Consider the following 17,257-nt stretch of genomic DNA (forward strand, 5'->3'; position numbering starts at 1 on the left):
AAATGTGCGTTCCCAGTCACAGAGGCTGTTGGGCGCAAATAATGGCAGAGAGCTGTAACCGGAGACAACACATGATATATCCCCGGCCTGACCAACCAAGCATCAACAACCCAAGGACCCCTCTGGAAAGCAGCAGTCTCATTCTTCGCCAGAAAAGGAGACAGCTTCAAATGAACAAACTTATCACCTCAACCAAAAGAGCAGAAACCCCTGTGCCGGAGGAGAGCATGAAGCTCCCCAACCTGACCCCGAGGCCAGTGCCAACAAGAAAAAGAGCCTTAGAAAAACAATCCTGAACCGAAAGGGCCACAACAAACCGAGAAGACAAATAAGAGAGCACTCTGTCCAAAGACCAGGACGACACAGAAGTGGTGCATAAGCAGGCCGGAGGTGAAACAATGCCCGAGACAGCTTGCAAAACAGTGCAGAAGTAACATCAATACCGAAAGCAAGCTGCAGCGGCTCCGCCAACACCACACAATACGAGGCAGCAGTATTCGGCATAGGGTCCTGAAACAGCCATGAGAGAAAGGACAAAACAACCTTAACCGAAAGCGAAGTACAGTACAGCAACGGAGAGACAAAAAAGAACCATTAGGACTGCCAGGAAACTTCATACTGCAGCCAAGACCAAGCCCGCAGGTGGGACACCATCAAAGAAGCCACCTGATCACCATCAGGTGGCCTCACAAGAAAAAGCTGGGGCAGCCAGAAAAGCAGGAAGAAAAGAGGTTCATGGCAGCTGAAATGGACTCAAATGCCTGTATCACCATTGCGGAAGGGACAACCCCCAAAACTGCCCGAGTCTCAGAAACCCCTAAACCTTGCCAAGACCCCGAAGCCTTCAGACGCTTTTGAGCCAGAAGTAAGGAGGAAGAGGGGGGGGGGGGACAGAATGAACCACAGCAGGGTTAGAACAAGAGGGTGCAGACTGAACCAAGGCCGAAGCGACCAACATCCAGAAGTCCGGGTCCCTATAAGAAAATCGGGGCAGCCTCGGGGCATCCGGGGAAGCAATCAAAATAGCACCTTGCAGCAACCTATACCTAGCATGCAATGCCTGAACCACCTGCACCCGAATAATGTTATCAGTTGATTGGGTGAATTGAGTCACAAACAAGCAACAATGCTCACAGGACTCAGGGTTGAAGATGTCACCAACCCAACAAGCAGCATGACGGAGGCAAAAACAATGAGCGTCACGTTGAGACAAGGGAACAGAGCAACCCTCAAACTCGCAAAAGGCGAGAGGGGACCCAGGAGTCACATCCATTGAACCCCTTGTGCCCCCGTGGGGTTTACCAGGGCGCCTAAACTGATATTGCTAAGGGTAAGACCAGGCAGGGTACTTCTAACCGACGCCCAAGTCTACCAACAAACTTTTAAAAGTGACCCTCCGGGATGTGTCCACTCACAGAGGCCAAGCAGGGGTACCACCAAACACCGGAGGTCAAGACCCTAATATAAATGAGGGCAAGGGACATAAGGCAGCCCCACCCCCCCCCCCACCAGGCTAATTGTATGTATCATCTGAATGATACATACAATTTTTGAACTATCATCATCACATTGCCATTCGCAAGTTCCTTAATAAATCGGTCAGTGATCAGTTTAAACAGGTGGTCTCTAGCAGAGTATATCAGTGATGGAAAAGTGCTTGGCGACATGAAAGCCCTAGTTATGAAGAATAAGACAGGAAGAGATATGGTTCGAGGTCTTCATGAAGGAGTGGAGGTGCCTTCCCTTAATTATGTTAAGCTGTCAGGCATGAACTTTAAAACTTGTGAGTAAAAGCATTAGTGCTAGTCAACCTGAAAGGCATTTTTGATTTTAGGAGGGTAAATAAAGTAAGGAATGAATATATAATGGCAATATACAAGTACAATGATGGCAATATATGAGTTCAATAATAAAACATTTCCAAATTTAGGAGTTTAAGATATTTTGATCATACTTATCAAATAGATGATAAAGAATGTGATACAGAGTGTGTGTATGTAAATTTGCAAGTAGGAAATGAGGTAGTCCAATAAGATGGACAAAAGTGTATTGATAATAATATTTTATGCATTACAGCAATGAAGATATAAATGTTTAAGAATAGAAATTCATTTTGTTGTTGTCTGTATCTTTACTGTCATAGTACGGATGATGCATTTTAGCATCATCGGAATGCAAAAAGTGTTAATCTCTTTTTTTTTCTATTTGCTCTCTTTATTTCTTCTGGGCTAATGTCTCCCCCACCCCACAAAAGTGACAAATGAGGCAATGATGGATGAGAATGGTTTCTGCAAAATTAAGCTGATAACTCTTTAATGCATGTTCCATGTCTATGATGAATCTTGTTACTTATAGGTGAACTTACCCTCTGTTTACACTGTCATTTCCAAAGATCTGAAGAAAGACAAGATACAATACCTCTCGTATGTAAGTCACCAGAATCGATACACTAACTAAAAAGTAAGATTCATCGAGGGAAAGCGTGACAAGATATTTAGAAATGGTAATGGATTAATGAGAAATAAATATGTTGAACTATAAAGTCCAACTTAACATACACCAAATAATTGATTAGGAAACAAAAATTCATGACAATAAAAAAAATGCATAATAGATTTTCTCATTTTGACAACCTATTCAAGCCTTAAGGAGAAACAAACTAGCTTTAAAGATTTGCATATATCAAAGTTTTATTGAATGCCATCACAATTCTAAAATTCACTCCTGATTTTGAGTTGCATTTAATTTTGGCAAGCTGTATAATTTAGAGTAAATTATGTTACTAAAAAACAAAATGGCTATTACAAATGGGGATTAGTAAAGCTGACAAGCAGTTCTGTAAATAAACTTAAGTCATTTCAAATCTAGTCAGTGTATTCACACAATAAAATTCTCAATCACATTGTATACAAAAACTCTTGATCAATATAATGAAAAACTCATTGCCTTGTTTGTTTACAACCAAATATTGAAGTTGTTTACAACTAAATGTTGAAGTTGGTTGTTTATAACCAAATTCTGAATGCTGTTTGTTTACAACCAATATTAAATTTGTTTATTTACAACCAAATATTAAATGCTTGTTTACAACCAAATATTGAATGATTCTTTACAACCAAATATTTAAGTGGCTTATATTAAATGATCTGCAAGAGTGTGCCATCATGTTTTGGTTGAGGATAACTTCTGTGATAAGAACTTCATTGATCCAATACAGTCTTGATAATAAGCAATAAAACAATGTTGCTACTCACACTGCCTAATGTTAAAAGCGCTGACCAGTGGTTTAAAAGGTAATCTATGTCTTGTACAGCTACCATACAACACTCAAGATGAAGAAAGGACTTTATTTTAGAAGTCATATGTATTTATGTATTTATCATAGCTCAAGGCATTATGTATATATTACAAAATTAGTACACTGTTATCTATAAAAAGCAAATGTGTCTTGTTGGAGGATAATTGTAAAATTGCTTCTAATGATGCTCAAAAGTATGTCTACATTTCCACTAAAAATGACAATAAAATTAACTTTAGATATTTAAAAGCAATTTCATTTGAGAAATGTATAAAAGGCTTTCCTGACAATGTATCTCTGATATAAAATAATCACGGTGACACTGTTGTAAGCAGAGATGAACGGGAAACTCGGAAAGCATTTGACTAAAAATTTTGACTATCATATGGATTTGTTTCACTGGAGCAATGCTCTGAGTCTATCTCGGAATTTTGCTGTTGGCTAATACTTCCACTATCAAATGGTTCTTCAAATTTGATACAGCTTTCATCATCCACATTACTATCGTCTAGAATATTTGACTGATCTTTCCCTTCTCTAATCTGTACAATGGGTTCTCCTATATGATGCGAGGATCCTTCACCTTCTCGGTTTTCAGCTGCCGAGAGATTTCGCATAATATACTGCGAATCTTGCAGCATTCTCATTTTAAGATCTTTCATGATATACTGTGAATCTTGCAATATTTTTATTTTAAGACTTTTAACTGGATGTTTTTTCATCTTGTGAGTTTTCAAGTTTGCCTTTTGCCTGAAAGCTGCTGGGCATTCTGGGCACTTAAATGGCCTTTCATCAGAGTGAGTCTGCTCGTGAGCTTTAAGATTTGACCGCTGGGCAAAACTGGCACCACACAGAGTACACTGAAAAGGCTTTTCACCTGTGTGGAGTCGCATATGTATTTTAAGGTTGGACATCATAGTGAACTTGGCACCACACTCTTCACAAATGAAAGGTCGTATTGCTTCTAATTTTTTTTTACGTCCTCTTCTACTTGGAGCCCCGTCATCTGAATGTAATTTTAGCTTGTGTGATTTCAAGTTGGATTTTTGTGCAAAAGCTGATCCACACTCTTCACATACATGAGGACGTTCACCTGTATGAATTTTTTCATGGGTTTTTAAGTTCGACAACTGGCGAAACTTTGCACCACATCGATCACATGCATATGGCCTTTCATTTGTGTGAATGCGTTTGTGATTTCGCAAGTGAGTGGATTGCACAAATGATGCTCCACATTCTTCACATTTGAAAGGTCTTTCTCCTGAATGAATCAATTTATGACTCTTTAAGTTTGATTGTTGTGAGAATCTAGTGAAACAGATGTCACATTCGTAAGGTTTCTCGCCAGTATGAATTTTCTGATGAGTGCGCAGATTTGAAATTTGTGTAAAAGTTGCATTACACTCCACACAGCTGTATGGTCGCTCACCAGTGTGAATGCGCATGTGTGTTTTTAAATTTGACTGTTGAGTAAAAGTAGCTTGACAGATACCACATGCATAGGGCTTTTCACCTGTATGGCGCCAAGTGTGATTTCTAAGTTGGGTACCGTTCTTAAATTCTTGTTCACATGTATGGCATTTGTAATCTTTGGGCTGCCTTCCTTTAGGCATCTTAGATTGGCCCATGATCTCTGTGTTGGCTGATGCAGTGTCTTGAGGCACATGGTCAAGTTCAGCATTAACACTTTCAGGTCTGGACAGGTCTTCATGAGTATATATATCTTGACTGGCACAGTCACTATTGAAATGGCTTAAATCTGATGTCACTACTGTATTTCCACTCTCATTTCTCACCCTGCTTACATGTGGCAAGTTTCCCTCAGCATTGAGAGTATCAGCTAAAGACTCTCTCCTTGCAGCAGATGCGTCCTCAAAATAGTGGCGTTTATAATTAGTACTATTTTCTTCAGAATAGTGTTGAAAAGATGAAGTAAATGGCACTGGAAATACATGAGATCCGGCCACAGAACTTGAGGCATTTTTGCTTTTAGTTGCTTGTAGGGATAGCTGCAATGCATCACTAACTGAGGAGTAAGAACTTTTGCCAAAGTGAATAAGTTCATTTTCAGTTTTGGAGACTGCTAATCTGCTTGTGTTATGAGGCAATCTCTCCAAGGAGGACAGTATCCTTGATGAGTGACCCTCCAGCCTTGGAGAATCTAGGCTCATATGTGCAGGCAAGTTTACCGAGGTACAATGAACTCGGTCACCCTCTGACTGCCGTTGTGAACTACTAAGAGGTCTGTCTTGAGCAACAGATGGCAAATTAATATTCCCTATAGCCCTCTGTGAATCTGTGGCTAATGCTTGAGAATTACTTCCAGGAGTAGTGTACGTTGAACGGTATGTTTCAACTTCTCCAGCAGCCAAACGATAAGCTTCTGTCATGTACCGATGGGCCTCCTGGGCTGATCCTGGAACTGACTTCCCTCCGTGAAACATGACATTGTGTCCCAGTGCCATGAGTGGTGCACCTTGGCCCCCAAATCCAGGACCCGGGCTTGCTGTGTTTGGATACTGAGATGAGATTTCAGGTTGATGGTTAGCATTGTTAAGGTCTTGGCGCAGCACCACAGGTATCACTGATCGGCTATCTATGGAATTGGCTGGAGTGTTGCTGCGGCTTCCTCCACTCATCTGAAATTGATCAATTTAGTTAATAAAATGCCAATATATAGCTTGAGCTAAATTCTTAAGAAAACATCCTTGGCATATATAAATGGTATACATACATATACTGTACTATTTAATACGAGAACAGCTTTCAAGGAATAAAGAATGAGAGGATAAGCCATAACAAAGTAGTACAAGTTAAAAATAAAATAAAAACGATTCCAAAAGATGAATAATGAACCTATTGATTCTAGATGGGTTTTTGTATGAGCTGAAGAAATATTCTAGTACAATACTACTTAATGTTTGAGTCAGAGGTGATAGTTATTTAAGAATAGGTTAAGGGAGCAAATGGTTTTTCAAGTCTGTGTCAATATACTGTATTAAATTTTACAAACCAACTGTGTTGGGTGGATATGTGTAAATATTTCATTCTACATACTACCAGAAATTTTAGGCAAATATCCCCAGTTTGCTAATTACAGGTAGTAAATATGGGTGATTGTAACCTATCCACTACTGCCCACTGGATGGGGGCAGTGCGCAGGATAAACATATAAATAGTGACACTAGCTCACCACATATGTAAGGTGCTTAGTTTAGAGACTGCACTTATGGTTGGTCTTGAACCCATTCATAATGTAACAATATACAGTACAATAGATTTTTAACCAGCTTATCAATACTGTAACTTGCTTAGCTAAATGAATTTTGTTCAGTTCCTGAACCTATTATGTGCCTCTATAACCCTTTCCACTACAGCCCACAGGATGGGTATGGCGTGCATAATAAATGAACTAAACAATTTTCCTCGCTGATGCATTCGTTTTACTCATTCTTCCAGGCTGCTAGTGGCCTTCTCAGTATTCCAGCTGACTTTTATTACTCTTCCAGGCTGCTAGTGGCCTTCTCAGTATTCCAGCTGACTTTTATTACTCTTCCAGGCTGCTAGTGGCCCTTCTCAGTAGTCCAGCTGACTTTTATCACTCTTCCAGGTTGCTAGTGGCCTTCTCAGTAGTCCAGCTGACTTTTATTACTTTTCCAGGCTGCTAGTGGCCTTCTCAGTAGTCCAGCTGACTTTTATCACTCTTCCAGGCTGCTAGTGGCTTTCTCAATACTCTAGGTTGACTTATCATTCTTCCAGGGTAGTAGTACATCTAGTAGGGAAGCAGATTTTTCGAACGTGGTGCCTTTTCAATTTTTTTCTTAACTCTTTTGCTATAAAAGCTGAGAATGTAAATGAAAAATATTACATGATAAAACTGTAGAGGATGAATGAATATTTGAAGCTCAAAAGAATTTCAGAGGTGAAACTTACTTAGTGTTCTCAGACTCACGACAATGCATTAGAGAGAAAACTGGCTTTGCTGAAAAGGAACACAAAATTCAAAGAACAGGTAATGATGGAAAAGGGATGACCTGTAGGAGGAGAAGGCAGAAGACAAAATGGCCAATAATCCCACAAAAACCTGACTATAGGAAAGAAGAAAAGAGCATTGTGCTACTTGTTCATGGCTGAAAAGACCAGAGAGCAGACACTGCCGCCCAACTAGACCAGAAATGTCCTGATATCAACTATTTGTCAAGAACAGCAAAGATTTGTGTACACTGGCATTTGAGTTTCCTATAGTAAGGGTATAGTACTACTGTATTAATAATAAGAAATAGACCAAAGAACATTAGCTATTTAACATCAAACTACAAAACTGTTCTCATTTCTTTAAATTAACTTAATGCATACCTTCATCAACTTTAAAACAATAAACAATCAATCTACTTTATGATGTTCACACTAAAACTTAACAATAATTTTTTGTAATTTCCAAGCTACTAAATACTGTAAAAAATAAAAGTACTGTATAAAAAGCTGGGAGCTGTGGCATACATGGAGCCTAAACAAAGCTCAAACACACAACAGTACAGAAAATATATAATTTTCCACAATTTCTTACAATCTGTCTTGCTGTGTGCAACACTTGTAAGGTGTGATACAAAGTGTCTATGAGCAAGTATTGGAGAGGAGTAAAAACTAACTTCCATAAGTGAGCCAAAGCTACCCAACCTCTCACACATGAATAACAAGGATATGCTTCAAGAAGCAGCTGGTAAAAATGATGACGTGATCATCTTGCTGCAGTGATTTCCTCTTCTGTATTGCTCTGACACTACCTAGTATCAATGAGGAGTGATAAAATGTGAATTATGTGTTCAAGTCCTTAAACCAGTTGCTTCTTGAAACAGACCCTCACAAGGAAAAATGTGCTTACCTTTTCTTGATTTTAAATGAGCCAGGCGAATGACAATAATGTCTTCATGTGCATGGTGAGTAATTTCCTCTTCCATACATCGCTGACAGCAAAAATTTTGGAAGAAAAGACTTCGAGATGTTTCTGATTAACAATTTTGAGTACGATTAAAAATAGAAGCTGTATATATAAAAATAAAACAAGTTTTGTGACAGCAGTAAAACAGTCTGTTGTTCCCTGCCCGGGTCTGTTTCACGAAGCCATCACCTAGTGCTGCACATCTACCATACCAAGCCATCGTCTTACAACACTCATTGTGACAAGTGCACAATGACACATTGTGCGCTTGTCGCAATGAGTGTTACACGAGGGTAGCAACAATTTGTTGCTACTACACGTCTGCCATATCAATTCGAGGTCTGAAGTAACATTGATTGTTGGTACCACATATATACCATACCTAGTCACGGTCTGGTAACACCAGCTGTTGTTACCACACATATACCATTTCGAGTGACATTCTTATAACGGTGATTGTACTACCTCCGTAATGCTAGGGCTAATTACAGTAAAACATTCATATTATATCATTATTTATGGGAATATGAAATAATAACTATATAACTAATGTCAATTGCTATCAATTCATAGAAAATGGAAAAGTATTTAGGTAACATCTACTAACACAAACACGTCAACAACAAGCCACACACACTAGCTACAATTACAATACAGTACTGTATCACATCAATGCAACTTGGAATATGATAAAGTGTATGTACAGTACTATACACTTATGACGGGGAAAGTAAAATACTGTACAATAAAATTACAAAATATTATATATTTATTCATTTATCATCAGTATAAATGAAATTTAGGATGTACATTTTAAATGTCAACATTAAAATGAAGCCAGAGCAATTTATAAGTTAAGAAAAATGGGTTAAGGTAGCCATAAACTAAAGAATGTATCCTATGCTAAACCTTTTATTTTGCCATGTTTACAGAGATGACTAATCAGAGGTTATCTTTATCTTGAGATTATCTTGAGATGGTTTCGGGGCTTTAGTGTCCCCCGTGGTCCGGTCCTCGACCAGGCCTCCACCCCCAGGAAGCAGCCCGTGACAGCTGACAAACACCCAGGTACCTATTTTACTGCTAGGTAACAGGGGCATAGGGTGAAAGAAACTCTGCCCATTGTTTCTCGCCGACGCCTGGGATCGAACCCAGGACCACAGGATCACAAGTCCAGCGTGCTGTCCGCTCGGCCGACCGGCTCTCTTATAGGTTCTTCCCCTAAATAGGTTCTTCATATTGAAGACATCTAATGTTAAAGAGAGTAGTTTTTTGTTTTTTGATTTACTTGCTCAACTGTGTAATGACCAGAAGTTGAATACCATAAGCTTTGGGTCAGCTAGATGCACATTTGAATCAGAGATAATACTTACTGCATTTATTAAAATATGTAACAAAATACTACTGTACTGTACGTGGGAGCTATGTTTCATGGTATAGTCTAAACAATGCTCCAAGGGGTCACTGCAGCTGCAATAGCAAAATCTTTAAGGAGCACTATCTAAATGTGATCACCAATCCTGTTCTATTCCCCCTTTGGCATAACGGGACCTGTCCATTATGTAATCACTTTACAGATCAAAGCTGGAAGGCATATACTGTATTGCAATGTATATTACTATATATACTGTATATAGTAATCTTCATATAGCAATGTACCGTCACGTCATTTTTTTTTTTACAAAGGATTCAATCAATTTCTTCCTTGTACCACTTTCTTATTTCCCCAGATACCACTCATCATATTTTCACTGTGCCAATTAACAATATTTAAATTCCTTCACCTCTTCCAATACTTCACTCATTTCAAACACACCATCACACTGTGTCACACACTCCCCTTTTGACAACTATCACTCTATTTTTTATTAGGATTGATCATTAATTAATTATCTTTGGTTCAACAATCTAGAAGTTATTCTTCATTTTCTGCATGGATCATACCCTTCTATGCAACATTATGTAATTACAAAATTAGCTAATTCTTCAGATGAACAGAAGATCCAGCTCTATGGAAAGCATTAAGATAATTCTTGATAATGTCAATCTGAATATCACTGTGTCATGCAGTCAGTTTATAATATTCACTCTTTTGTTACAACTCCCCTTTTGTGTTATGGAACTTCATTAAAAAAGTTTGGTTAGGGAGCAGTATATAGGTGCAAATTATGCTTTATGCTATATTATACCCTTAATCCTTTCAGCACTACTGTGCCATGCATCATTCCTATACTATAATAACATACTTGGCACTACACCAGCAGGGCCAATCTCCACATGGACCATCACCAGCATTGCCCATAGATTTGACGACTCATTCCTTGGGAGTCATCGACCATCACCATCAGATATTACTGAACATAGTAGCTTGGTATTCACCTAGTTGTGTTTGCGGGGGTTGAGCTTTGCTCTTTCGGCCCGCCTATCAACTGTCAATCAACTGTATACTAACTACTTTTTTTTTCACACCACACACACACACACCCCAGGAAGCAGCCCGTGACAGCTGACTAACTCCCAGGTACCTATTTACTGCTAGGTAACAGAGGCATTCAGGGTGAAAGAAACTTTGCCCATTTGTTTCTGCCTCGTGTGGGAATCGAACCCGCGCCACAGAATTACGAGTCCTGCGCGCTATCCACCCGGCTACCAGGCCCCAGTGTTTCACTATGTGTGTCAGTGTTCTTGAGTCATATTTTCACTTTGCTTGGGAACACTTTAAGGCAGCTCTTCCTATGGTTGAACACTAGCACAGGCCACATCTGCGTTGAGTGGCACATTCTACACAAATGACTGTTGATTATCATCTATAAAAGTGAAGTGTAACATGGTGTGTTGATATGCTTTGGTGATATTTTCAATTCATGTTGAGATACCAAATCTGGCTTTGATGACTGAATACGGGTGCTTCTGTTCCCATGGCACTGGGTGCCATGGGTGCCCTGGATACACTCAATTGAATGCCGTGGATACACTCAGTTGTAAATAATAGTGAATATTTTAAATAATATAACCACTTACATTTAACAAGCAATTTTATTTTTCCTACAGATACCATTTCTACTTCACCTTGTTATTAGAAATGGTTTAATAACCATTTATTATTTTTGTGGTTTTGTTCAGTCCAAAGATGCAGGTGCTATAGGTTTTGTAGTGCAGTAACTGGTGCAGGTGACCAGCTACTGTACCACGTACAATAGCTTCCACCAAGGCCCTATCACAAGCTAAATAAGGAGCAAGCTCCCCTTCCCCCCCCTCCCCTGATAAGAAGGGATAGCTGGATGATAGATTGGAAGAGGAATGGCACTGGGGTGCCATTCCTCTTCCAATCCACCAAATGCTCTATTTCCTGGTCCTCATTTAGTGCTGGATGCATACAGGTGAGCAGAACTAAAAGTATCCAACAGTCCCCCCTTGCCCAGAGGTTGAAACCAGATCTTGTTTACAAGATGGGTGGATAAGGATGTTTACCACTACACAACATATTTATAAGTGGTGTCTTTCATTTTATCTTAGTACTCACTTAGTTATGCTTCCTGGGGTTGAGCTTTGGCTCTTTGGTCCCGCTTCTCAACTGTCAATCAACTGGTGTACAGATTCCCGAGCCTACTGGGCTCTATCATATCTACATTTAAAACTGTGTATGGAGTCTATCTCCACCACATCACTGCCTAATGTATTCAATCTCTTAACTACTCTGATGCTGAAAAAGTTCTTTCTAATGTCCCTATGGCTCATTTGGGTACTAAGTTTCTACCTGTGCCCCCTTGTTTGCGTACCAACTGTGCTAACAGTTTATCTTTATCTACCCTGTCAATTCCTCTGGGAATTTTATAGGTAGTGATCATGTCTCCCTTAACTCTTGTGTCTTCCAGTGTCATGAGGTTTAGCTCCAGTACTCAAAATTCAAAAATTCAAATTCAAATGTTTATTCAGGTAAAGTACATACATACAAGGTGTGATACAAATATTGATGAATTTATAGATAGAGCTAGTGCATACAATGCCTAAAGCCACTATTACGCAAAGCGTTTCGGGCAGTTTCGTTTACTCTTTCCTCATAGCTCATAACCCCTCAGCTTGGGGGCTAGCCTGGTGGCATACCTCTGAACCTTTTCTAATTTCATTTTGTGTTTGATATTGTTTAATACTGTATGTGATGTTATTCACCATCAACACTAAGCACATGTAAGAGAGACAGTGCAATAACTACTAAAGTTAAAGAAACACAAGGAAACAGGCTGGTTCACTTTTCCATCATCTGAGTCCGCAAGATTGTGTGTGAGGCGTGAACAAATAGCTGTCAAACCCCTTACCTTGTGATTACCTTGTGTTGGTTTCGGGGTGTAGCGTCCCCGCGGCCCGATCATCGTCCAGGCCTCCTGGTTGGTTGCTGGACTGGTCAACCAGGCTATTGGACGCGGCTGCTTGCAGCCTAAATTATGAATCACAGCCTGGTTGATCAGGTAAATTACCCTTACCCCAAATGGACTATACATGCCCTCAGACCTACACAGATGTGTTTTCACTTGTTACCATAGTTACTTTAGCATACAGATCTTGTATTTTATAAGAGAAATAATAAATTTGAATACTGTATTTCTTAAGCATAGATTATGGCGAGGAAAAAACCCAGACCATAGCAGTAATTTGAGGTTTGATATAACAGTAAGTAATGACAATCTCTCTTCAAATTATATGAATGCCAAGATAGAGTAGGGAATAAAGATCCCTAAATTACTGCAATACATTATGTAAACCCATGTCAAAAGTCAATCAATTCAGAATAAACTTGAAATTCAATAAACATAAAACCAAAGATATCAATTTGTTCTCACACTTAATGCATTACAATTTTGATTCCATTCACCACAGCATAAAATTACAGTGAATTAGTGAAATTAAAGCACCGTAATACTGACTTAACTCGTGGTTCAATCTTGATTTGAACCAGAATGTTTTCCCCACCTGCTCTGCCTGGAGACCACGTGGACCCTCCATGTGGCACGATTTTGAACATTGGCTCTTGATATTGCTGTCAAGCATTCCACTTAATAGCCAACATTGTTACTATGCCTGGTGTACTTATCACCTGGGGTATGTGAGCTTAAAAAAAAGGAGAAACAACCTTTGACCCAGAAGGAGACTCATAATAGACCTCCACCAGGAGAACACCAGTAGGTAAAGTACTATCGGGTAGAAACAATCCCACCAATCCTTTAAGTTTACTTCCTAAGTTTTGGGTACATTTTTTATCCCCAATGTCACCCTCCATCCCTTGGTACCAGGCCATGAGCACCAGGGAGCTACCGGTGAAATGATACAAACACCTGACACATGTAATGATTGTAAATCCCCACAAGTGGCACCAGAGGATGGTAGGGCCATAAAAAAAAAATATATATACAGTATATATATATGCAGACTACGTGATTTTAAGACCCTAGCCTATTATATGGTACAGTGGTCAGCACACACTTGCTTCACATGCATCAGGTATTGATTTTGAATCACAGCCAGGATGGAACACTTCGGAATAACCTCCTATAGTCAACATATTCTTGTGAACCTAACAGTAGTTAATCACTTATGTGCAAATATTTCAAAACAATAGCATAAACAATTAATATTTTCTGCTGTACCTTTTAGTAATGTTTATTTGGCACACAATTTTCATATTTACGAGAAGTAAAACCAAAAATAAATAATCTGTACCAGTACAATAATTCCCAAAGTTGCCAATAGGCTGATTACAGAGCTTCAAGACTAAAGAAACAACTAAGCACATTTTATGATCTGAAGGTATGTACGCATAAAATCTAATGAAATTTGATCGAGTCTCATGTGAAGCACCGTATTTACCTGCAGATTACACGTAGACAATTTTCATAGTTCTATTGTAGCATGGCCTGAGGGCCAGTCTTCCTTGGTAACTGCCTAGTCAATGAGGCTGTTTGACTTTATAGCCCAGAGAGCCACATAGCCATCACAGCCACACTTATCTGGTAACTCCCTCAGAAACTTGTTAAATTCTCTTATTTGTATTGTATGAAAAGCATACATGGATCATTTAAAAATGTAAATAAAACAAACAAAATTTATTCAGCCAGAAAATCTCAGGTATATTATACAATATATCACATGGTACCAAAGCAGGCATGAAAAAATCAAAATATTGCTTTAGGAAAAGGACTGCCACTCTCCACCCCTCTGCCTTTTTCTCCAAGACGAATTTAGTTCCAAAAACAATCAGGGAGCTCCACTACTCAAATAATGCAATGCACCATATTCTGGCAGAGCAAAAGGGTTTAAAGCGTGACCAAAATCTCCTACGGCATTCTTTATATACTATGCCAACTGCCGAAAAATATATATGTATGCAAAATTACACCAACTGTAAACAAATATGCAAAATAATATTATACAGCATACACCACGGGTAACTCTTAAAACGAAAACAAACCTTAAAAGTTACAATGCAATTCTGAACAAAAATTTAATAGTAAACAAATACAGTACTGTATATATATCGTAATGTAATACAACTCTTATGAACTAGCACCAAGATTCATGAAATAATAAAGCATTACAGCTCACAACGAGATACGTAGTAAAACAGGAATAGTGATACTTCAGCATGGTTACCACTGATTTACCACATTATACCGCATACAAAATAAATAACTTCTTATCAACCTTGTAAGTATATGTAAATTATACCGAACTTAATTATATACAAAACGCAACAAAGTGACAATCACAAAATGACTATGACCAACAAATTAAAAAATATTAATCCTAAGTACTGTATTGTATTAATGTTAAATGTCAACATTTTCTTACATGCACAGTTTTCCAAAATTGCTTTGCACTGAATAACAATTTCACTACATAAATTACAGGGTTAAACATAAAATTATGTAAAGTTCAATCATGCTGCCAACACAAATGCAAGAGGGGCACCTTCCAAAATCTGTAACTTATTACTATACTGTATAATGGAAACCTTAAAAATCTGGAGGGATTTTTGCTCTTTGAAAAAATGTAAACTGTCTTGGCATTATTAATCCTTAAAGTGCAGTTACCATCACACGTTGATTTAAATAACTATTGTCTCGCTTTTTACACAAATGATACTAATAAGCATATAAAAGCTCTATATGGAAATAGTGGAGTTAGCCTCGACTTCATGAAAAAATCCTGCTATCGTTTCATGATTACGTTACTTTGTAAATGTGGTTATCGTCACAAATGTTACTGTGCCAATGTGGTAATCGTCTTGGTATAAAATTCCATCAAAATTACATATGTACAGTATAGTATATTGATTATGTTTATATGGTCTTTCACAACTGTACACAGTTGTTATGAAGTACAGTACTGTATACCAGGTCAACCAATCATCATTTGAGCATAATAAAGGGACTGCAGATGCAAATAGGGGGCAGTTCCTATTTATACTGTTCATATTCCAATTCAAAATTCAGTTTTATTCAGGTAAAGGTACATACATAGAAGAGAGTTACAAACAAAGTTGGATTTACAGGTAGAGCTAGTACAGTACATACAATCCCTAAAGCCACTAATACGCATAGCATTTCGGGCAATAGGAGAGCACATAATAATTCGGGCATATAATAGGAGGCAGCTATTTATATTGTTCATATAAATAGGAGCTCCCTTGTATGGGCCAACAGAATTTCTGCATTTCTTTATTTCTTATTGATGTATACATACATTCATACACACAATCATCTAGACATCCATAGTCAATATTGAGTGTCTTTGGCTAGGGCCGGTCGGGAGTCGGTCGGCCGAGTGGACAGCACGCGGGACTTGTGATCCTGTGGTCCTGGGTTCGATCCCAGGCGCCGGCGAGAAACAATGGGCAGAGTTTCTTTCACCCTATGCCCCTGTCACCTAGCAGTAAAATAGGTACCTGGGTGTTAGTCAGCTGTCACGGGCTGCTTTCTGGGGGTGGAGGCCAGGTCGAGGACCGGGCCGCGGGGACACTAAAAAAGCCCCGAAATCATCTCAAGATAACCTAAAGAAGAAAGGCTGTGTGTCTTGCTAGCAGAGAGCTTTGCCTATGAGACGTGTGGGCTGGACCGCCACGCAACATACACTCAATTTGTTCAGTGCATGAAACAAGCTACACTGTAGGTACTGTATTCACTTTATTTCCACTTTTCCACTTTGGTGGTGGGAAGGGGGGGGGGGGTGGACATAGATGAACATGCATCTATACTGACTGCTGCATGTTAGGAGTTAATATTCATCAACAATCTTTTGTCAATGCAATATTTTTACTATGTTATTGCCTTCATTATTAAAATCATTATATTTGTTTTAAATGATTTATTGTATCTAATTGCACATTCCAGTACAGTATTAGAAATGATACAATGTCCCTTTTCAAACACGGCTGCCCAGTCATAACAACAGTGACAACTCGTTCCATCTATATGCATTTTCTTGCTTTATTTCAGTCAACCTCTTGTTACTAATGTGATTTTCATCCACTTTTTTTAACAGCTTTACTGCTAAAAAATTACAAATTACAAGAGCCAAGGAAATGACAACGAGAATTACGTATGAGTATCAGTTGGTCAATGTTGAAATTGCCAAATTTGAATGTAAAATAAGATCTGGGTACAGTATCGTGATTAGTAGAATTCTTAAATCAAAATATAAATACTGTATTCAAAATATGGCAAATGGAATACTGGAATCTATAACAAGAAGAGTTAGTACAGTACATTGTACTGTAATGAGACATCCAAGGTTATTCTTAGCGTAATCTTGACTTTTTTTAGACCTCATTTAGATAATGCAATTCAGTTCTGTGCACCATTCTATAGAATGAAAATAAATTCTTTAGAAAATTTACAGAGGATGGTGACAAAGTTCATGCTGGAGATCAGAAACTCTTCCCTTAATTATAATAAAAAATAAAATAGCTATGCTGTACTTTAGTCACGTCCTTCCCAAAGAGTGGACATGACTAAAGTATACAAATG

The 17,257-nt window shown here is 38.6% G+C and overlaps 1 protein-coding gene across 1 annotated transcript in view; it reads right to left on the reverse strand.

Moving 5' to 3' along the window:
- The window catches only part of LOC123764962 (uncharacterized), a 39,522-nt gene that overhangs the window by 18,465 nt on the left and 3,800 nt on the right, over positions 1-17,257 (reverse strand). The window contains exons 3-4 of the mRNA XM_069332990.1: positions 3,665-5,937; positions 3,503-3,509 (exon numbers count right to left, since the gene is read on the reverse strand). Coding sequence (XP_069189091.1) covers positions 3,503-3,509; positions 3,665-5,937 — 2,280 coding nt within the window. The remainder of the gene's footprint in view (positions 1-3,502; positions 3,510-3,664; positions 5,938-17,257) is intronic.

The sequence above is a fragment of the Procambarus clarkii genome, chromosome 29 (genome assembly GCF_040958095.1).
Source record: "Procambarus clarkii isolate CNS0578487 chromosome 29, FALCON_Pclarkii_2.0, whole genome shotgun sequence".
Taxonomy (NCBI): domain Eukaryota; kingdom Metazoa; phylum Arthropoda; class Malacostraca; order Decapoda; family Cambaridae; genus Procambarus; species Procambarus clarkii.